The 24,533-nt window shown below is 37.1% G+C and overlaps 1 protein-coding gene across 7 annotated transcripts in view; it reads left to right on the top strand.

Moving 5' to 3' along the window:
- The window catches only part of DENND1B (DENN domain containing 1B), a 296,281-nt gene that overhangs the window by 157,140 nt on the left and 114,608 nt on the right, over positions 1 to 24,533 (top strand). For all 7 annotated transcript variants that reach the window (XM_023584048.3, XM_023584046.3, XM_058274918.2 and 4 more), the window contains 3 exons: positions 671 to 724; positions 3,998 to 4,108; positions 23,558 to 23,658. In XM_023584048.3, the coding sequence (XP_023439816.2) occupies positions 671 to 724; positions 3,998 to 4,108; positions 23,558 to 23,658 (266 nt within the window). The remainder of the gene's footprint in view (positions 1 to 670; positions 725 to 3,997; positions 4,109 to 23,557; positions 23,659 to 24,533) is intronic.

Raw genomic sequence — 24,533 nt, 5'->3', positions numbered from 1 at the left:
TGATTGTGGGTGGTAAAATTTGGAAACGTGGGAAGCATGAAGACATATACTAAATGCTTTTCATATAAATATTTCTATTAACTGTTGCATGGATTTGAGCGTTATAGAAACTAGTTAATATTTGTTTAGTGGGCTTATGAAGGGTCTTATTTTGGGATGAGTGATAGTTTTAAGAAGTTTTAAAATATATATAAAAGTTTTAAAGCATTTTAAAACATTAAAAATGATGTCTTATTGTTCCTTTCTAAATAATATAGTGGCTGATATGTACAGAAAAGATTTGTTGTGACTTATCACAGAAACTCAGGACTCAATATATTTTGACATATTCTTGGGTTAGCAGCCCTTACTTTTCTATCTAGGTAAACTAATGTTTTTATAAATAGAAAAAAAAAACTTTGAGTAATTCACATTTTTTTGCTCTAATATAGTTTCCCCAGGATTCTTTTTCGAAATGTTTATGTTCAATTTTAAATTTATGAGAAAGTTATTGTTAAATCTCATATAAACTCACTTATCCCATTTATGAATTTCTAAAATTAAACAAATCCTAATTGGCATTTATTAATTTAGTTGCTATATTTTTTAAGACTTTTATCCCAAATTATATGTAATATGTCACCAAATATTTAGTTTTTGTTTTCTTATGTGATTTATTTCTGTTCATTAGCATTCCTACTTCATTGCTCCTGATGTAACTGGACTCCCAACAGTACCTGAGAGTGTAAGTTTTCTCTTTTCTATTTAATGTTTTAGATGTCAAATTTTATTTACTTTGCTATCACTCTGAAATAGAATACATTGTAATTTTCTTTGTTGTTTGTGAGAAATAATGGTATTATCCCTTTCTATTTCTTATATATCTGCCCCTTTACCCACTTTCTAACATCTGGTTGCTGATAAGAAAAATTTAAAAAATGATATGAGAAAATCTGCCATGTGGCATAGTTAGGTAAGATCATATATGTTCAGTTAGAGCCCGAACTCCCCTATATGAGATGGCTTCTGCTCATGGGAAATGAATACTGCCATTGGAAAATGTTTTCACACAAGATAAAAATATATAGTTTCTTTAATGAATTGACCATAGTATTTTAAATTTCTTGTGTATAAATCTGTTCCAACCTTAAGATGTTCTCCTCTTTACTTGATTTCATGATTTTAATTTAAACTAATATGTATTTTATAAGGTTTGTGGGGCATTACAAGAAATTATAAAGTTGCTAAATTTTGCATTCTATTTAGAGTCCTATAAGTTGCCTTTCTAGGAATGCTTTCAATGTTTTAATAGTTACTAAAAATTAACACTGTAGAAAAGTTTACATGGATAAATGGAAATGACATATATGCCTTTATGCTTTCAGATAGTAGTGCAAAAAGAAAGGAAAATATTCTCTTATGTAATTTTTCCTTAGCTTCCTTAGGAAAGTTAAAATGAACCCCAGTAGAAGTGGTTCAATTAAAAGTGAAGGAGAATTCAGAAAAAAATATTTCCAGATATTTCCATATATTTATATATGTTTATCAGAATTCTTTTGTTTTTCCAAAATGTTTTCAAACCTACTCCTGAGTGTTTGGTTTTCAAAAGCAAATTGGTTATGAGTGAGTGAAGTCCAAGAAAACTGTTACAGATTTTTAAACTGAGATTTTCAAACTAAGACGGTCAAGGGTGTTTTTAGTATAGCCCAATTCAGATAACTTATGAAAAGGCTGCAGCAGGCTGCTCCTTACTGTGGGTGTGAGAGAGATCATCACAGCTCTCAGGTCACTTAGTAGTCCATGAAGCCTTGTGTGCTGTCCATTGTGGACCAAGCATCCCCTGTCGGGATTTTCTTGAGACTGACCATGTCTTGACTGGACCCTTAATCTCAGGGCTTCTAATGCAAAGTTAGAGGAGATCTCTTCTACCCTTTCTCTATTTATCTTTCTCTTTTATTTCCCAACAAACAGCCAGCAGTTTGATTTAAGAAACCTCACATTCATTTAAAAAACTGTTTACTACTTTGAAAGTTTTAAAGAAACAACATACTAAGGCAAACTGTAACTGAGTATATATGTTTTTATATTCCTGTTAACACTTTTTTTTTTGCAGTTGTCTATGAACAAACAGTCCTGTTTTAGGGAAAAATAAAAACAAACACAAGTCTAAGCATAAGGCAGCGTCCTCTGTTGAGAAATAATCTCTAGTAATCAGTAGAAATTATCTTTCTTTTAGATTATAGGAAAAATACTAACTTTGAATGCCATAAAAGTAATTTTATAAATGAAGAGTTCTTTTGGGAGGTGGTTGGTTTTCAAATAGAGAAAACAGGAAATGAACCTCTCCCCACCAAAGTCATCACATTTCACTGATAGTTACAAATCTGAATGCTATGCCCTGCCTTGATTTCCAGTTTGTCCTGGTGATGTTTCTGCCATTTTGAAATCAAAGAAACAATTGGATTTCTTGTTTTCTTGCTCAAGGAAAATTTTCACCTTCTAGGTCATAATTCACCTGTTACTACAGTATCATTTTATTACTATATCTTATTCAGTCTCTTCATTACTTTCTCACTGTCTGATGTGCTAAAATTTGAATACTGAAAATTAAAAATAAGAAATAACAATGAGATCTAAAACACTTAAAGTTAATATACATTTTATGCAGGGGAAATAATTTATAGTGCTACATCAAGGAATTAGATTAGATCATCACTGATAGTGATATAAAGCAAGCCTGATGTGGAATATAACCAAGGGATTTCCCTTAATAAAGAACCAAAGGACTTCCATATAATCCATTTCACCCATTAAGTGGCTCATATTTAATACCTTATATCAGATAATGATCGTGCAAATATAAAAAACTCAAATGTGTTTGCTGAAACAGCAGTTCTCAATGTATATATCAATCACCAGGAGTACTTGTTCAAAGAGCAGATGCTCTGGACCATAAGCAGATGCTCTGGACCAGATCCAACAGGTATAAGTTGGGGCCCAGGAAATTGGTCTTTTGCAAGTACTTGGGAAGAAAAGTGGAGAATATGTGACCCTCTGATCACTCTCTGAGAAATGATTTTCTGAAGTAGAGTTATGCTTCAAATAATAGAATGTTGTATGCTTCCTATGTCAGCAGAACATTATTAAATTTAATTATTTTAATGAAGGCCATTTTTTAACAAATCAGTTTTATTGATACCTATTAATAAAGCAAACCATCCATCCAAAGTGTACAATCAATGGTATTTGCTATAAATACATAGTTGTACATTCATTTCATTCAATATTAGAGCATTTTAATTTTTTCAATAATAATAATAATAAACAAAAAATAGACAAAAGCAAGAAAATTCCTCACCTCTCAATCTCTGTACATAGCTGTTGTTTCTGGCTATTCGATCCCAAGTGTATAATCAATGGCTTTTAGTATAAACGCAATGTTGTACATTTATCATCTCAAAAATTTTAAAACAATTTCATTACTCCAGAAAGAAAGACTCCACACCCCTTAGCTTTCCTACCTTAGATTATATAACCACTAATTTCCTTTCATTTTTGTAAATGGATTCATATTTACTTTTTATATAAATGGAATCACACAATATGTAATACTGTATTCATGGGTTTTTTGGTCTATATTAACTTTTTTAATATAATATTTTTATATTTTTGAAAAGATACTTAGATTATATGAATGTTGCATAAAAAATATAGGGGATTCCCATATGCTCCCTACCCCTCACACATTTTCCCACATTAATAATATCCTTCTTTAGTGTGGTACATTTGTTAAATTGATGAACACATTTCCATGCATTGCCACTAAGCATGGATTATAGTTTACATTGTAGTGTACACTCTCTCCCATATAGTTTTCTAAGTTATGACAAGATATATGAGTGTAATTTTTAATAATAAAATTCTTTTGAATTTTAAGGCTTTTCGGTAAATATATAAAATGTTTTCCTTCATAATCACCATAAGCTATAACTTACACAATTATTTTTCACTTGTATAGAGAAATCTTACAGAATATTTTGTTGCTGTGGATGTGAACAATATGCTGCAACTATATGCCAGTATGCTACACGAAAGGCGCATCATTATTACCTCTAGTAAATTAAGCACTGTAAGTACTTCACACTTCTCCTTTTAAGTAAGATGTATTGAGTGTTTCACAAAAAAAGACCTACAAACCTCTGCAGATTTAGAAATGTTCTATGTGTACTTACAAGACAATGTCTACATACTTTTTTGATATATGGTTTTAATCTGACTCTTGAAGTACAAAAGTCTGATTTATAGAAGGCCTTCTCAGATGCATTAAGTCAGGTTAATTATTTTTTCTTATCAGTAGATGAGAGCTTTTTTTTTCTTTTTTAACTCTCCTGAGTTCATTTTAGTGCCTTCTACAATATAAAGAATTCTTAAGAGCTATTATGAGATCTTTATTATTCACTTGTGGCTTTTTCCATTGGAAGTACTTGAAAGAAGTCAAGGGGCCATGATAATAGCTGCTACCCTAACCTGGTAATAGGTAGATTCATCTTTGTTGCCAAGTAGTGGTTTGAGAGTAGATTCTATAATAGTTCTGATTTGGAGGAGCTCTGCAGACTGATAATAACTTAAAAGTCAAAGTAGCATTTTTTTCCCTGTAAATCACAGGTTTTATGCCACTCACTAAAATGCTCTTTTGGAAGGTCTTCCTTACTGTGGTAAAGCCAGTGAGACTGGAAGGATTTTCCTTGGATTATAGAAAAATAGTCAAAAGTATTTCCTAGATTTCCTAATTTACTTCTACTTTAAGTATTAAAAATTTAATAATTTTGACTTAAAAATTTTAATATAAATTTAAACATAGTTTTGTGTAATCCATGAAATATTTATTTAAAACCATTATTCACTATTATGTGAATTTATACCCTTATAGATTTGGTCACTTGATAAAAAATAAATGATATTTTTAATGTTTTGGTCCTTTATAGTAGAAATAATTAACTTCCTTCTATAAAATTTCAGCATTTGAAAGTAGGAGTTTTAGGATTTCTCTAAACTATATACTTAGTATTTAACCATAAGAAAACTATTTTCAGAGAAGTTAAATGGTCATCCTAAGACCAAACAACTAACTGGGGAAGGTACTATGAAACTGAGTCTCCTGATTCTAATTGTTGGGGGTTATTTTTAATACGTTACAACTGAAAATATATAATTTGGAAATTTTTGAATTGTAATATTGATATGCCCACTTTCCTCCAAAATTGAAAGTATAGTATTTTACACATTGATAAAAAACATTATATGCATTTAAAGGAGTCAATGTGGAGAAGTGATTTAGGAAGATCAGGGTAAATACCTGTCAGTGACACAAGTAATTATTTGCATTTTCTTAAAGTGATTTTGAGAAATTTAGTCTGAATCTTTTGGTACTTTTATGTATTTGCTTTTTTGGTATTTTTAACTTACCATAGAAGAATTAAAACCATTCTTCTACAACCCTCCCTCCTCCTGATCCTTTTTCTAAACATGACTTTTCTCAAGATTATAGAGGATATTTTCCTCAAGATTACAAAGATTGTACAAACTATCACATAGGCCTAGGAATCAAATGCTTATTAACAGCATTAATTCATGTAACAAATATTTATTAGATACCTACTATGTACCTACAATGTGCCAGGCACATTCTAGACACTAAGGATTCAATAGTGAGAAAAGTAAAGTCTAAGCCTTCTTAGAGGTATATCCAATTGGGATGAAATAGATACATAAATAGGAAAATTAATAAATAGCTATTATTCATACAGTAATAAGTGCCAAGGGATAAGAAATAAAGTGAATGTATGTGGGAGTTGGAGGGTGAGGGGCAGGCTTATTTTTTATATAGGTTTATTCCTGCAAGGTCTCTCTAATGTGATATTTGAGCAATGATCTGAAGGAAGTGAGGAGTGAGTTATGCGAAGGAACATGTAAGTGACTCTATTTAGGAAAGATTAGAAATCCTTTTTTTTAAAAAGATTTATTTATTTATTTAACACCCCCCCTCCCCCCGGTCGTCTGTTCTCTGTGTCTATTTGCTGCGTCTTGTTTCTTTGTCCGCTTCTGTTGTTGTCAGCAGCACGGGAAGTGTGGGAGGCGCCATTCCTGGGCAGGCTGCACTTTCTCTTGCCCTGGGCGGCTCTCCTTATGGGTGCACTCCTTGCACATGGGGCTGCCCTACGCCGGGACATTCCTGCGTGGCAGGGCACTCCTTGCGCGCATCAGCACTGCGCATGGGCCAGCTCCACACGGGTCAAGGAGACCCGGGGTTTGAACCGTGGACCTCCCATGTGGTAGATGGACGCCCTAACCACTGGGCCAAGTCCGTTTCCCTAGAAATAAATCTTGTTTTTGAAAAACATTCATGTTTCTCTTTGTTATAATTTTTACCTACCACTTAATTGCTGGATAACCTGTCTGTGACTCTTTGTATCTTTATGTGTAAAATAAGAGTAATAATAGCCTTAATCTTACCGGGTTGTTCTGAGAATTAAAATTTCGTATGTGTATGTATATATATATATGTAATGTATTATATATATGATGTGCTTAGAATTGTGTCTGCATTATATAAATGTTCAATAATTATTAGCTATAATTATAATTACTATAATAGCCTGGATCTGCAGTTTAGAGTAAAACAGTGTGCATGCCCTTTACTTTATTTAACTTAAAAACCAAATGGTATAGTGTCGGCTTGGCGTTATTTGGGGAGTTGATTCCTTTCTTTGAGGTCAACGTAGTACCAACTGCTTATGACAGTTCATAGAAATTTGACAGTGATGCCACCTCTAAGTTACCAGCTCTGTTTTGGTTCAGTCTCTGGGGCAATAAGCCTGATAAAAGAAACATAATTCAAGGTCTCTTTTATGATCTTTTTACCCTTCTTATGTGGGAGAAGTGGCTTTACTTGATTCTATCTTGAAAAATTTCCTTCTATATATATATCTGTTGTAAATTCCATGCATAGTAGCATATAAGGTCAATGGCTAGTATCATAACATAAATTAGATATAAACAATTCTTTACAAAGCATTTAGTGAAATCTTGGAAGCTCTCAAGGAAAGAATAGTCAAGGTATCAATGAACTGACTTGCCTTTAAACTTTTTACCTTCTTATATTATTTTACACATCATAGAGAGTATAATGTACTTAATATTAATGCAAGAATTTGTTTTACCTACTTTTTGTTTCCTTAAACATATAGCCAAAATTTTAATTATTGGAAGAACACATTTAAGTTAAGGTATCATTACATTAATAATTCTATTGTAGCTTCAAGGATTTTGTCTGCACTATTGACTCTGACAATTAAAAATTTCCAATAATTATAATAATGTTATATTGGTCAACCCAGCAGCTTGCTTGAGGGTTTAGCGATGATGTACTTTTAGAGAATCACCTAACTTGAGGATTTCTTTTTTGGGTGCTCTTATACTTAAAATGATAATTTGTGATCTTTATAGAGATAAACTTTAGAATGAAAAATAGTTTTGAGATATGTAAGCAAAAATATCAAGAATACTATTATGTTTCTATTTTAGTGGGTTTCCCCTAATATTAAAATGTAGTATTGTGTTAGGACTCACTGTTATATTTTTACATTTGTCTTTAATGAATTGGTATTTAAACAGTTTCGGAATTGTTCTATTGATGTATATTAATAAGCACACATGGAAGGCTTTTCTGGTAAACTTGAACAGAACATTGATTTTATGCATGCTGTAGGCAGGCTCTAGATGGTTAAGCCCCAAGTGAACCTTGGGTAGGTTAGCAGAAATCTTATCAGAGATTCTTGTATTCAGGGCAAAGGAATAAATCATGATATTACAAGAAATTTATCAGTTGACTTATTGCTGTGTTGTGACCAGAGGCAGAAAGGATTGCTGTTTAAAGCCATGTCATTGGTTCTCAAGTCAGTCAGGCATGAAGCCTTGTCATATGCCTCTGTAATTGTACCTCAGCAGATTTTCTCTAACTAGTCAGCTGGGGCTGTGCATTTTGTCTCAGACACCCGGCTGGCCAGCATCTGACAGGAGCTTTCTCATCATCCTGTCAGTAATATGTTAACTAGAGTGTATCTTTGTGGCCTATTAAAGCAGGTGGAATGGATGCTTCTCTTTAAAGCATATCTCCAAATGTTAGTTCCTATTTTGATCAATATTTATTTGCTAAGTAATACCCTCTTATAAGTACATTACTTACAGAGATTTGATTGTGTAGTGCGTGATTTTTCTGGAATATTTAGAGCAAGCACTATGCTCTGTGTGCTGGAATTGCATTAATAAACTGTAATTTCTTCCTTTTGTCGTAATTGCCCCTAGGCAACTATGCATATGGTTTTTTCTCTCTCTCGTTAATTCCATCAAGGGCATATGCAAAAAGAAATCTTGTGATCGCCAGAAAATCAGTTATTAAAATGTAGTTTTTATGGGTTTAATTTGACTTAAGGAGAGTCCTGAGGATTTTAACCTCTCTACCTGGGTTATCTGTATTCTTTATTTGTCTCTGAATGGTACCTCCAGCATCAGCATTTAATCAGAATCTTGAAGCACAGAGAAACTTTGTAGTGATTAAGAATTGATCAATTGGTGGGAGAACAAAGATTACTCAAGTCTGCTTCCTAGTTAAGATTATTGAAATCTCTTTTTGTGCCTTGTGTTTTTAAAGTTGCAGCAGCAGTGGTGCAGGTAAGCATTATCATCAGGACCTCTCAGGGAGAGAGAGTCTAGGAACAAATTTTAGATTTTTAATTCTTTCCAAAGCCCATAGCAACCAATTATGTTAATTAAAGGTGTAGATAATAATCAACTTACCAGTGTCTCATATGATTTGTATACTGCTCTTCTGAATATTATATTTTTCATTTAGTGCTAAATTTTTGACTGGAGTGTGGAAATGGGACTGTTAAAGTTGTCATATAATACTTTGTTGGAGGAGATGTGTGGAAGATGGAGGAGATTTTTAAGTATGAAAAACGGGAGATGCTTGTGTCTTCCAACTCTGTGGCACTAAGAGTTCTGTTAGTAATAGAAACAAGCACATCTTTTTTTCTGCTCTGTGGTTTAGTTCATTTGTCTTCTAAAAGTAAAGTGTGTTTTAATTTACAAAGCAAAAATTTTAATTGCACTTATGGAATTATCTAAGGGGTGTATTAAATTGTCATTTCTCCAGGTTCTCTTAAGCTCTGTTCTTACATACTGCCCTCAAAAAACTTTAGTTCATCGTTTTAATCACCTAGACTGAAGTGACTCTTCCCCTTGTACTTTGCAAGTCTAGCCAGTTATTTCTTTGCTCTCCACAAAATTGACCTTGCACAATTTCAGCTTACGTAATATTTTCTGTATAGGACAGTGACTTAATTTTGTGCCGCCAGTGATTATCAAAGTTAAATATAAGAAAAATCATAAGTACAGTTTCTGGTTCTTTAATAAAACTACTTGAGAGAAGTGTGTTTATTTTAAAATGTATCTTTTATATTTATATGTTTTTACATAATTGTGAATTCTTTTTGGTTTTGCAAGAAGAAAGTTTTTCTTTTCTGATAGCTTCTTTAGGTTATATGCTTTAGTTTAACCCATTGTGGAAATCTCAATCAACATTTCCAAAATGGGACTCATCACCTTTCCCTCATAACCTATAGGCTCATTTGGGGAATGACCCTTCCCTCTCATCTATTTTTTCCATCCCATGTCCTAAAGACTCCACCTTGTAATCCTTTTTTCTCTGACTGCTTTTCTCCATTCCAACTGCGCATTGACTTAGTGCAGGCTATTATCACTTCCACAAATAATATTTTCAGATAATATTTACTGAGTGATAGTATTGTTCCATTTTACTTAAAGTGGTGGTGGTGATGATGATGATGATAATGATAAACTCCTCAGAGCAGCAATCTTATCTGACGCATTCACTGTAGTATATCAAGCTCTTAGGACAGTGCTGATACAAAGTAGCCTTATATTTTTGAATCAATGCATGAAATTGCACTTTTTGTTCTTCCACAAATGTGTTTTGAATGCTTCCATCTCGATGCCTTTGAATGTTTTTGAAAATCTGGTTTGCTGTTTTTTAACCTGTTTTCTTTTTTTTATATTTGCAATATGAAATAAAACCTCAACATGAATACCTGCTGAAAATCACATCAGCTTGGGAAGAGTGAGCTGGGGACAAGGCAACTTGACAGCTGGAGCTGGAGTCTCAGATACTCAGGATGGGTGGGGGTACCTAACTGGACCTCCACCTGGGTCACAAGAGGTACAGAGGTGGGAGGGAAGTGTGCGTATTTATGGGTCCCAGCATGGGGATATTACTGAGGCGGGGCCCATGTGGACAGGAACCTCCAGCCATCTGAGTGCAGCTGGGGTTTCTATCTCTGAGAGCAATGAGGGCTCTTGTTCCAGACCAAGAACAACCATTAGGGGAGAGAGCTGCCTGCCTGCTGGGACAGGGTGAAGGCAACATTGTCCTTGCTTCCTCTTTGATACTCTCTACCCACCCCTCTCCTTCCACAATATATATAATATAGGTCTTCTCTTTTTCCTCTCTAGTTGATTCTCTCTATTTTCATTCTAGGAGGCAAAGTTCCATAATTTCTTTTTTCAGTGCAAATGGGGGTGGGGTGGGACCTGACTCTCTCCCTGGTACCAGTATCCTAGGATTCCAGAAGAGAGAAAGAGATAAGAGGATGGAGATGTCATAAAGGGTTGATGGGAGACGTGGGACTATCCTGGGACCCTGGCCTGGCCCCACCCTAGGCAAGTTCACTGGGAGTATGGATCATTTGGCCATCACCACTGCTGGGTCCAGGGAGCTATTGGGAGCCCAGAACTGGTGCCATGGGCCTGCCTGCAGCAGAGCTATTGGACATCAGAGGAGGCAATTTGAGGGCCTGGGCAATCTGGCTTAGGAGAAGCCCCAAGGGCTTTGGGTTCTTCCCCATCTGTGTTCTGGGGGTTTGGGGGTCCCCAGAGGCTGAGACAGAGATAGAGAGGTCTCTAGTTGAACTGTCTGAGGAGCTGGGTATAGAGTGCATCCCATTGAAGGTGGCCTGGAGGTCCCCGATGCTGACCAAGGCCTGACAGGGGTCTGAAGACTCTGCTCCACAGCCACCAACAGTGGCTTCCTGAGGTGCCAAGCAGAGGAGAGGGTGCAGGGTCCTTAGATTTGACCTGAAAGGTGGCCAGGTTCTGAGTAGGGAGGCCTTGGGGGAGGATAAGATGCCCGTGGGGGGCCATGGTCCCAGGGATTGGCTTTTTTTTCTTGGAGACTTAGGGGCCTGTTGGAGTCCTTGTAGGTACTGGGTCAAGGGCTGTTCAGCTGGGGCCCTGATGGCTGGGGCTGGGGCTTGAGGGGGAAGTGGCCCCACCCCCAGCCACAGGGCATCACCTTCTTCATCCACTTCTTCTTTCCCCTTCTCCTCCTTCTCTTCTTCCTCCTCACTCTCTTTGCTACCTTAACTCCATGCACTCTGGAGCTGGCCCAGGCAGGCATCCCTTGGTGGTTCTGCCAGGGGCCATCCTCTCATCTGAATGCCCAGACCTCTGGCCTACTTCTTCATCTTCCTTCTCCTGTTCATCATTGAACTGCTGAATCTGGTACTTATAGCCTATCTTGAACAGGTTGGAGCTGGGATTCCCATCACTGGAATTGAGGGAGAAGGTGATGTTGACTCTCTTGTGAAAGGCTGTGTCCACTCTATACTCCTGCTCCCCAAACTCCTCATTGTTGAACCCAAAGTGATTGATGAAGGCTGAAGTCATGCATTGCATCTCAGAATCCATGAAGGCCTGCTGCAGCCCATCCTCCTCAGGAGAGTGGAACTCTTTCAGCCAGTTGTCCTTGTCATCACTGGAGGAGTGCCAGTGGTGCGTGCTCATCAGATATGCCATATTATTCTTGTTGGTTGTGGCCAGGAGTCTTGGGACAAAGACCTCCCAGCACTCCTGTTGCTTTGTCAGGAGATCCTTCAGCAGCTGCTCCAGCTGCTCCACGTTGGGCCCCTTCTTTGCATTCCCCACAAGGCACTGGCCACCTTGGTGGCCCATGAAGCCTTCCTGCTGTGAACCTGGTCAGCACATGACTGTTTTACTTCCAGGGTGCTAGAATTTGCTCCTCCAGTGGCACTGCTGCAGGAGGGGTTGGGGATGGGAGTCTTGGGGCTGCTGTCAGGACGGGGCTGTGCTCAGCATGGTGCTTATACATATCTCCACTTGTACATACAAGAAGTTGTTGAAGACACAATGGAAAAAGAAGTCCAGCATGGGCACATCTAGCAGCAGCAGCTCCTGAGTAAGGGCTGAGTAAATGGCACTCAGGGCTGACCAATATCTCGACCATATGCAGCTGTTTGTTCCCCAGAGGCTCCAGCTTGAGTGACCTCAAGGCCTGCAGGGTATACGTGCTGGATGCAGCCTTGTCCAGGATGCACTGGGCTATAAGCTCCAGCTGCCTGTCCATATTGGGCCTTCAGGGCTCCAGAAGGGTCAACAGCACCTGGATCCCATTGAAATGATGGGTGGGTTCTGCTCCCCTTGCTTAAGAGCTGCTTGACCATTTCCTGCTCTTCCAAGATGGTTAGCAGCTGGTGGGAATTATGGCTGTCCTTGATCTGGATCACCTTTAGGTGGGTGATGTCGCACAGGGACTGGAATGCATTAGAATGTTGACTGTGATCTCTGGATGAGCAGATAAGCTCAAGCAGGTGCTGGACAATCTTTTCTCTGAGCCAGTTGGCCATGTCCTACCTCAGCTGCACTGCTTCATATAGGTGAAGAGCTGCATTAGCAGTTCTTGATGCCTGAGGTCCCACAGCAGCAGATGCACAAACTTGTCCTTCTTGCACAGGAAGTACATCAGCTAATCCATCTTGCAGTTGATGATGATGCCCATGCCTTGTTGAAGAAGCTGGTTAGCAATAGGTTGGGGCACTGCTGCTGTGCAGGAGGCTGGTACTGTTCAGGAGGGACTTGTCTGTGTCCAGGTCATCGCTGATCCAGGGCAGGTCTGATGTCAAGCTCTCACATGCCATGCTGGGGTGCTTGAAGGACAGTTGCTCCTTCCTGCTGCTGTTGGCTCCTGGTTAACCCATGCCATCGTGGCTTGGAGGTGCAGTGGCTGCAACAAGAAGTTTAGCAGTTTGTGCTTGACCACTTTGGACTTCTGCAGCACGTTTTCTGCAGGCTCAGGTCCTCATGCTCCAGCAGCCACAGTGTGGGCTGTGCAGGTCAAACTTACAAAACATGCCTCCCCACCCCTGCCACTATCTAGGCTCCTGTTCAGGGGCCCGTTATGTGGGGGCAGGCTTTTTTGCATTTTAATAACCTATTTTCACTCTCTTCCTGTCTCTTTTTATCTCAAAACCCTTTATTCGAGATTTTGAGAATTTAACATTAGACCTGTTTGAAAAAGGAATAGTGCCATCAGTTTCTTTGCATTTTGGAAAAAATCTAAATCACGTTTATATAAAAATATACCTACAAGAGTTATCAATAATTAGGGTGTTTGAATAGTAAGCATTACTATTATATAACAAGGATTGCTGCTTAGATGGTTAGATGTAAAGTGCTTGGTGAAATCTCTTTTCATTGCTTCTTTCTGTTTTCCCCTTCTTCCTTTCTCAGGTACTCATTGTTTTTATGCTGCATCCGACTGCTTTGTTCATAAAGCGTGCATCAGATTTTCCCAATGCTTGATTCAGAATTCTCCTTCTCTCCCACTCAAAGTTCATTTTCCTTTTTTTTTTTTTTAAAAAAACTGATTTTAGTTTTTGTATACAGTAATCATATTATGATCATAAATGACTGATGTGTTCATTCTTCTTGGTGTATATTTTTATTTTAAGAGAATACCAGTTTAGAGCATTTTTGCTAATTTGTGAGTTGTATAAAATAGGGACATGAGAGGAGAACAATTCCTTCTGTTCCTTTCCTGCAAATTCTTTAGTGCTCTCTGAATGAAATATTTGGCTGTGCTGCTTCTGGTAGGTTGCTGGACTTTGGGCTCATCCCTGTTACTAGGGGTCATGATTTCTACTAAGACTTTTTTTCAACTGTTTAGAATCACAGAGTTGAAATTTAAATCCCAGGCACTGTAAAGCCTTATAGCTTTATAGATACATTTATCCATGGAGATTTTTTATTAATGTAAAATATTGCTTTATAAGGGTTCAGGATACTTTGTTATAGTTAATGCAGTTCTTCGGAAATGGAATCTTCATTTTGCTCTTCTCAAAACAGTGGGTAGTAAAAGTATTGACCAAAATCTCATTTGTAAAATTGGTTGCAAATAATTGGGCAGAGCCAACACATTTCCTTAAAGTGGCAAACATCGTTTTGAGAAACAAGCCAAAACAACATCATCAAACTATTGTTATATTTTTCTTCCTCTTTACTTCTGGCTTCATATACATAAAGAGCTGTGGAGAGGGTAAGGAAAGTGAGGTTCCTCCTTAAATTTTCCAACCTAAGATGCCTATTAGATAGGTAAGTATTGAAAAGGCTAAGTAACTTAGTTGAAAACTAGTATTTTAAAATTACACTTTAATGCTCATGTTTGTTTTTCCAGGGTACCCACATAAAATATCAATTTCTAAACATATAGTAAGAGAGACTGTTTTGCAAATTTTTGTTAGTTTCTGAAGTGTTTTCAAACTGTTTTTACTTATTACTCTTACTTTTAAGCTTTAGATACTATTTTTGGTGTAGTCCTGGATTTAAAACAATTAATTTAGAAAACAGTTGCTGAAATTGTTAATGACAGAATGAAGATATCAAGCAGTATGTATTAAGGAAATAAAAGTCATCGAAAAATAATATTAATTGTTTGACTTATTATAGATACATTTTCAGAAAATTTGGGCACTTTTGCACTTTTATGACTCTAGGGGTTTCTACTTATGAAACAGATGTAGTCTAGAAGAGATGTCATATCGGGGAATGTTCTAAAGATATGATGATGGTGAAGTCACAGCTTTTATATCAGTCTGGGTCCAATCAGGAGGAAAAAAAACACAGTAATTTAAGCAAGGAAAATTTAATGTGAAGAACTAAAAACTATAACATGGAATTGGAGTAACAATGAATTGGGTAATAAGAATTGAAGAGTGTGCTAAAGAATATAGGATCAGCAGATATAAGAAACAGCCACTGCCCTTGGAGGTCTCAAGGAAGAAGCCCCTCTGGAGCCCAATATCCAGACCCTGTTGGAGAGGGCACAACTGCAGCTCTGCCAACTGCTCTGGATGGGAGAAAAGTTGCTGTTGTTACCATGATGGCCGAAGTTACTAGGAACCTGCCTTCTGGGGTGACCAGAAAATCCTCTCACAGAGAAGTGCCATGCCTTGGAACTTGCTGTAAAACCACATGAAAGGTGCCAGAGAGGTACCTTGCCAACAGCACACTGCTGTCAAGCTGCCCAAGGGAGTGCCAGGAGAAGCTGTTAAAATGTGGGTTTCTCACTGGGGCACTCCCCTAAAAACCACTTGAGGGGAAGTTAGTGCCAGGGGAAGCTGCTGATCACTGGGGACAGATGACCATTGCACACTGCAGTAGCCAGTGCATGAGCTGCCCCCTGTGTTGTAAGAGCCAGGCCCTGGAAAGGCTGAAGGCACTGCTAAAGCCAGAGCACTGCTATAAAACTGCCCAGAGATTGGGGGAAGGGGTAGGTGGTTCCTAGGGGAAACCTCTGGCTTATCTGTACTTATCTGGAGCCAGGTCCTAGGGAAGCCATCCATGCCACAGGAGCCTGGAGGTCATTGGTGATGCATGAACTGGGCTCTGGGGAAGCTGCATGTGCTGCAGATGCCAGTCCCTGGACAGGTCATAGGCTTTTCAAGAGACTGCCAAGTAAGCCCTCTGGAACCAGGAAGCAAATATCTCTTTAATGTTTTATCCTTCACAAATCTTTCCTCCTGCCATCTGCCAAAGGAAAAATTATCTAAAGGGATCCATTTTAACAGATGAGGCAATGAGATGTGACTTTGGAGCTGAAAAGTAATAAGTTAATAATTGGCATAATCCACCCCTTTGGGTACTTATCTTCCACCTACACACATTTGAACTATACAGCAACACAAATCTATGTCTCTACCTAATAAGGTACAGCTTTCCTATTTACAAATGAAGACAGTCTCACCCTTTCTCCCAATGAGGAGAAGCACAGTCTCAAAAGCTGTATTTATATCTTTACATCCAATTACAGTCCTTTTTAATATTCTGTTACCTAGAGACTGTATTGTAAAACTGACTTCTAAAATGCCAATATAATAAAAATGGAAAGTAGATAGAACGTAAAAAATGGTCGCTGCTTAAAAATAAACACCTGCATATAACAAGCAAATAGAAAATATGCAAAGCTACCACAGTCTTCATTTCTGTAATTGGTCAACCGGTCATAATTGATATTAGGGCTTCCTTCCTCCATTTCTCATTCCATATTTCTTTTGCCTTCAGCCAGAGCCACAGTTCATTATGTGGTAGAGTGATCCAACACTTCATTCCCAAGGATCTTGCCTTATTTTGGTTGTTATAGTTTTCCATGAATCTTTACTTTGGACATGGAAGTACCAGGAGTTGCCTCCGAGAATCCCCTGGGTTCTAGACCTGGTTCTCCCAACTCTATTGTGTTGAAGCAACCAGTCTCCATTTGGTAGTTAAGATCAGTCACTCCAGCCAATAGATTAACCCCACTTTTCAGCCGGTTAATTCAGTGGCATAAGGAGTCCAGAACAGCCAGGTAACTGTCTGAACTTCCAGTTCAGTGGAATTGTTGTGCCCACAGTTGGAAGCATTGCTTCCTTGGGAAGTAAGATCTCCACATCAGCAGAGCTCAAAATTGCCAGGACAAGAAGGCTGCAAATGAGTTATTTAGTATAATAATGAGAGGAATTACTCTCATTTCATTCCTTGATTCCACTCTTGTATTCTGGCTCAGGGAGTGGGGGTGGGGTGGGGGACAGCACCATACAGTGGTCTCTAATTGAAAACATATACTGCATCCTGTAAAACAGAACCCCACCTTTCCTGGGCACTGTAACTGAGTCTTAAGTAAGCCATTCCACCTTTCAATTAGGCCATTTGCTTCCAGGTGCTGGGGTACCTGTTAAAATCAGTGAATTCCGAGGGCCTGAACCCATTGCTGTGCTGAAATGAATTCCTTGATGGGGTACAATGCTGTGCAGAATGCCATGCCGATGAATGTATGCGTCGATCAGTAGTCGTACTGGCGAGAAGCATTATGGGTGGAGAGGACAAATTCATATCCAGAAAATGTATCTGTTCCAGTGAAGACAAATCTCTGCCCTCTCCATGATGAAAAATGTCCAGTGTAAATAACTTGCCACTAGGTAGCTGGTGGATTGCCAAGGGGATGGTATCTCACTGGAGTCATTCTGCTATAAAACCACCTGAGGAGGCTTCCGTGGAAAGCTGCTGTACTGTAGAGCCAGACACTGGAGAGACTTTGTTCGTTCACTCCAGGAGCCCGATGCTGGAGAGGAAACCTGTGGCAGGGACCAGGCCCTGAAGAAGCACAGGCCTTGAGGGAAACCTAAATAGGAGCACACTGGAACCAGGCAACAATAATATTTTCTTCTTGCAGGGCATTTTCATTGCCCTCTACTGAAAGACAAATATTTAAAGGGCCCAGATCCATTGTCACAGATAGATTAGCGAAGGATGGATTTGGATCTGAGATGTCTCTCAGATAACTTGTACAGACCCCATGAAGTTAATATTTTATTGTGATAAAATAGTGCTGGGAAAAGAAAGAGTACAAAATAGTTAACCATGTGAGAAGATAAAAAAGATCTTTATTTTGAAGGAAATCCAGGCATACTTCTATTTATTGCACATTACTTCATTGTGGTTTGCAGATATTAACATCTTTTACAAACTGAACATTTGTGACAACCCAGCCTTGAGCAAGTCTGTTGGCACTGTTTTCCAACAGCATGTGCTCACTTTGTGTCTTTGTGTCACATTTGTAATTCTTGCAATATTTCAAGCTTTTTAATTATTATAACTTAGATTATTATAACTTATATAAAGTCATTTTGACTTTCGTATCTTGTTATTTTAAAAATCCATTTTGTAAGGCTATCACTGCCATAGATAGTGATTCCTCTGATGGATTGGGGCAAAGTAAAATGGAAAGCCTTCTAGAAAGATTCATCATTCTAGATTCCATTAGGAATATTCATGACTCATGGGAGAAGGTCAAAATACCAACATTAACAGGAGTTTGAAAGAAGTTGATTTGAGCCCTCATGGATAACTTTGAGGGCCTCAAGACTTCAGTGGAGGAAGTAACTGCAGATGTGGTGGAAATAGCAAGAGAACTAGAATAGAAGTGGAGCCTGAGGATGTGACTAAATTGCTGCAATCTCATGATAAAACTTTTAACGGATGAGGAGTTGCTTCTTATGGATGATCAAAGAAAGTGGTTTCTTGAGGTGGAATCTACTCCTGGAGAAGACTCTGAAAACACTGTTGAAATGACAGCAGTGGGTTTAGAATATTATATAAACTTAGTTGATAAAGCAGTTGCATGGTTTGAGAGGATTGGCTTCAATTTGGAAGGAAGTTCTAGTGGGGTAAAATGCTATCAGATAGCATCACATGCTGTAAAGAAATTTTTTGTGGAAGGAAGTGTCAATTAATGCAGCAAACTTCATTGTTGTCCTAATGTAAGAAATTGCCACAGCCACCACAGCCTTCAACAATCACCATCCTGATTAGTCAGCAGCCATCGACATCAATGTAAGACCCTCCACAAGCAAAAACAGTACAGCTCACTGAAGGCTCAGATGATGGCTAGCATTTTTTAGTGATAAAGTATTTTTAAATTAGGGTATGCACATTGTGTTTTTTAATACATAGTGCTGTTACATATGTAATAGACTACTATGTGATAGCATAACTTATATGCACTCAGAAACCAAACAATTCATGTGACTTGCTTTATTGTGATATTTGTTTTATTGCAGTGGTCTGTTACTGAACCCGCAGTATCTCTGAGATATGACTGTAGTTGGGATAACTTTGTAGCTTCAATGACCTGCTGTTTTGCTAATGTGTGGAATTTATCACATTCCCATTCACAGCAGTTTATTCTGTACACCTACAGTTTTTTATAGTATGTAAACTTCTGAATTAGTAAGTATTGATTTCTGTTAGAATCCTATGAAGTAAATTTTAGACATAAATACATTCTTAGGGGGCAGAAATCTGTCCTTCAGTAATATAATAGAATTCTAGTTGAAGTGAATAGGATTTTTTACATCAGTATGAGGTACAATCTGACTAAGAGTTATAGAAACTAGAATAATGGGAGTAGTTTTGTGGGTGTCACTATGAGATCTTTACAAGTAAAAGTGCTCTTTAGAACTATGATGTTGCTTTTCACTGTGGTCTCCATTCTAAATGGATGGTTTTTCAGCAGTCTCCATCGGAATCTGATACAATATATTTGGTTTGGCTCAAAAAAACTTTTCTATTTAATTGTTGAAGAAGTTACTTAATTTTATTAATAGACTGATTTTCTTTAATAAGTATAGTTTAACTTGAAGAACAAGGAAGAAATCAGATTTGCTATAGCAAAGAAAATGTTGGTTTGTCTTTCAACTTAATTTGTATTTACAGATGCAGGTTGTTGAGATGATAACTCACAGAATTTTTAAATCATTTATCTTATTCTTCCACCATTTTCTAAGAATCTGTTCTGTCAATTTCCTGCTGAAGTTGCAAACACAGTAATGCCTGAGGAAAGCTTTATAATGTTTGAATGTTGAATCTCCCACAGTTATTTCTGCAGTGGTCAACTGTTCTTATTTACGTGACTGCTCAGTTCAAAGATGCATTCCTGGATGATTCTTGCTTGAAGAAAGGTTTTATGACATATCGTTTCCCAGTAAGATGTAAGATTCAATATATCATACTTTTAAAGTAATAAAAGCTTTATTATTTGGGTGATTGAATAGAGCTCAGTTTTTTTTCCCCCTACTTTACACTATATCCAAACTTGAAAAATTTTTAGTTTATTTTTCTTTAATATGCAAGGTTCTCAAAAAGCTCCAGGTAAATAATTTGTTATGACAGTTAGCACTTTCTTCAGAAGTATGGACAAATATTATCCAGAATGAAATTTAGAGTTTTTGCTATGGCCTGGAAGGTCCTCCAGCTCCGACCCTCCTACTTCCCTGATCTCATCTCCTGTCTTCTCCCACGACTCCAATCTAATCACACTGGCCTTCCCCTTGCTCCTTGAAGATGCCGAATATGTTCCCACCTCAGGTTTTTTGAATGCATTGTTTCATCTGTCTGGAATGCCCTTCTTCCAAAATCGACACCAGTTTGCTCCCTCATTTCCATTGGGTCTCAATTCATGTTACCTCATCAGTGTTCTTTCTTAATCCTCTTATTTAAAATACCCCTTCCCTTACTGCCCATCCCCTTACGTCACTGTTCAGTTTCTTCTTAGCATTGTCTCTACCCAATGATATATTTTGCTTGTTTGCCTTTCCCATTAACATTCCCCCCCCCCCCCCCCCCAACTAACATTTAAGCTCCACAGGAACAGGGACTCTAGTCTGTTCAATGCTGTGTCCCTGTGGCCTAGTAAATTTGTGAGCACATAGCAGGTACTCAGTAATCAGTTTGTTGACCTAAGCAAATAAATTCTTTACAATTAGACAGTTACCTAGCATGCTTTAAAGCATTTAGAGATGATTTTTAGAAATATTTTAGAGGTAGATATGTATTATATAGTTCATTTGAAATGTTCTGTTAACCACTTGATGGGGGAAAAATACTTAACAATTACTAAGAATATCAAGTATTAGTACTGATCTGACCTAAGAATGAACAATGTTTGATTTACATGAACAATGCGTATAGATTACCTAGCATAGACTTCTTATTTTAAAGATGAGGAAACAGACCTGGTTATATTAACAGATGTGCTGGATACACAGCTTGGTGGCAGAGCCCTAACTTTGTGCCTGTAATGTGTTTTTTTTAGTTATTATTTTACTTATCTATAATTGCATTTAATTCCCTAGTAAATTTATTTTTTATTATTTTTTCTTCACATCCCTATACTATATCATATATTTCTCTACAAAGTATATATTATATAGTTATTGCATGCTGCTGGGTAGTTACAGGGTATCTTCTTTGGTATGCTTCTGCCTCCTTTGGAGCTCCACGTGTATGTCTCAGAGTTACTACAGAATCAACATTTGCAAAAGCACGTTCTTCATAATTCCACCTAAGTCTATACTCTTGCCGAATTATTTTAATAATTCGTTTTAGTTGCTTAGGGCAGAAACCTGGGTTGGGGGAGAAGATGATGTATATTTTTAGACTCTTTGTCACCTATTCCCCATATCCAAGAAGTTTCCAAGTCTGCAGAGCTTCCTCCTCTCCTGGTAGATTGTGATTAGCAGAGACAAACCTCTTCCAAATCCTGGCCATTAGAGAAATTTTGTAACTCTGCTTATGATCACAGATACCATCTTCTAAGAAATCAAATTTATGAGATGACTTTGTGACTTAAGAATAATTCATAGCTTCACTTAAGAATGACTATTAGTGGGATGGAGAAAGTACCTGTAGAACATTCAGTAAAGGTTTTAGGACTCTGGGTGTGCCCAGTAAAATAAGTTATAATTCTTCTATTTGAAAAAAAAATTTTTTTCTCTCATTAGTTATTTTCTCAACAATGAAAATTTTTAAAAAATCCTTTAAAAAAGCTTTGATGTTATGAATGTTTGTTTTGTAAGTTCATAACTTTTACTATACATTTATTGTTTATGTATATTCATGTATGAATGAAGTATTTCAGTAAAATTGAAAAAGAAGTCATCTGTGTGCAACATCTTATCTCTTTTGGAGAAATTAGGTTAATTTCAAAGCTACACAAGCTCTTTAGCCCATCAAAAGTACATTAAAGGGATGGAAAAAGTTAACGCAGCTTTAAAGATGCCTAATTTACAACCAGGGAATACCTGTAAGCTCTTAGAGAATTGGACACAATGAATTAGATCAACCCCATTTTCATTTCCCTTTAGTCCAAGTATATAACATAAATCTGTGGTCTGTAATAGTTAAATAGAAGTATTTGAATGCCTCCTAGTGGCATGTTGTACACTCTAATTAAGGGATTCTAAAAATATTTATTGACAGGCTACTGTAGATAAATTATTAAGGCTTGTGAGTGCAACAAACTAAAAGCTTTTAATGATAGCATTCTAAATGGAACATTGTTTGCAATATGAAATTGATTAATAATTGAACTGGAAAAATATATATGAATGTGCTTTTGATGGAATGTTTTTGGTTCACATCAAATTATTTTAATTGTTTTTTAATTGGATTATTTTGACTTAAACATAAACAAGTATTGCTATTAATATGATTTGGGTACTTTGCTTACATTTGTTCTTTTTAAACTAGGCATGATTACTATACATATGTTTCATTTCTTTGTATTAAAGTAAAGAATAGGGCTAATAGACTGTGACAGATTTTTTTTAAATTCTCATTTTCAAGTTAAATAAAATTATTTAATTGGTAACAACTTTGAAATGCTGACTATAGCAGAGCTTTAAAATGATGAAGAATGATGATGTAATTATTGTTTTAAATGCTGAAAAATACACTTTCAGAAATAAAATTTAAATAATGGAAAGAAAGTCAAATGGAAAGAATTCTGAAAAGAATCAGTAGGAGGGAGATAAAAGGAGATGTCCTTTTGTTAAGCATTCAAAAATGTTTAACTGCTTGCCACAACAAAACAATTAAAATGGCAATTACCTTTAAAATAGCAACTATGTAATTGCAGCTGTTGTGATATAAAGCTAGGAAACAAAATGTTAATCTGGAATGAACAGTTTAAATATGAAATTATGATATACTTGGCTTCCTGTACTACAGCTGTCAAGCTTGGGCAGTTTGCTGGTCAATAGTGACATTCTATGTGTCAGTGAACAGAGTCTCTTGATACCATAACCCGCAGTTCACACATTACTGAAGCTCCAACTGTCGAACATTCAAGTCCCCTGGTATTATTGCAGCTTCCAGACTCTCCTGACTGGCTCATGTTTCATTCTTTGGCAATTTGCCCTAATGATATCCCTCAGGAGCTTTCAGCCTCTCTTCCTTTCCATATTTAATCATGTTATATTAATCTGAGTGATGCGCAAACTGTGCTGCACAAATTGTAATTGCCTACGGTTTCTTCTAAGATGCTCACCTAATTTTTCAGTTTTACTTTTATTTATTTTCTAAGTTTTGACTCCAAACTCAACATTTTCAGACGGTTATGTGTCTATATAAGATTCCCAAGAAAACTACTTTTGCTGTTTATTTAATTTTCAAAGGGACCTTTGGAATATAAGACTTCTAAATGCAGATTTGATAAAAATAATGTGATTTATGCCATTAAGTAAATTGTTTTATAACATCTTTTATACCATGAACATGCCTTTTTGTTCGGAGGGTCAGCAGCTACTTATTGTTGTCCTTTTACAAATTTTAGTTAACTGCCTGTCTCCATGGATCAGCTGCTCTGCTATACCCAATGTATTGGCAACACATATACATCCCAGTGCTTCCGCCACACCTGTTAGACTACTGCTGGTAAGCTGGCATTCGCCAGACTCCTTTAAATCTGGTTTTCATGATTAGAAAAAAAATTGTTTATACATTAGGCAAGGTTGGTTTATATATGAAAGAAATCATAGAAATTTGACTTTCAGATCAGTAATAAATATTAAAAGGTGGTTCTCTGAAGGGCAGAGTAGTTCTTTCTAGCTGTAGCAAAATATTGTACATGGCAAACACATTAAGATTTTTTGAGTTTCTTCTGCAGTTACTCAGATAATGAGATGCATAAATAGAAGCAAATATAATCTTAGTTTGTAGTTAGAAAAATTTTACAGAAGTTGTAATATTGTTTAGAAGACCCAATTTCTCACCTGTCAGAATTTATCTGGAGAGTCTGCCCAAAATCAAATTGTCTGTGTCAGGGCACACTTTCCTTTACCTTAACCTCAGGGCACGCTTTCCTTTACCCCTCTTCCCTCAGTAGCACACTGGAGACTGACAAAGGGGTTGCATGTAATACAGGGATTCCCTGAGCTTCTAGTTTAATTCAAAGTCTCAGCCTTAAGCCACTATGAAAAGCAAAAACTGTTGGGAGTAGTTCTGAAAAACTTCCTGGCATTACAAACAACTTCTAGTAATTGACCCAATCTGAATTCAGCTGGGTCTCCAGAATTTTCCTGTTCTCTCCCTGAAAGAGCCTGAGCACTTATTGTGAGGCAAGAGCAGAATTAGACACCCAAACAGCAGCCCTGGGACCTTTTCCTGGTCCCACGAATGTTCACTGCATGATCATTTTCTGCAGGTCTAACTGAATTCTTAAGAAATTTGATGGACTTTTCCCCCCTCTAAACCAGGTTAAACATACAGACACACAGAAGGAAATCATTTTGACCTTAATGGTTTATCTC

This window comes from Dasypus novemcinctus, chromosome 13 (assembly GCF_030445035.2).
Source record: "Dasypus novemcinctus isolate mDasNov1 chromosome 13, mDasNov1.1.hap2, whole genome shotgun sequence".
NCBI classification, from domain to species: domain Eukaryota; kingdom Metazoa; phylum Chordata; class Mammalia; order Cingulata; family Dasypodidae; genus Dasypus; species Dasypus novemcinctus.
The sequence above is the reverse complement of the archived record's forward strand: the minus strand, read 5'-3'. Positions and strand labels throughout refer to the sequence as shown.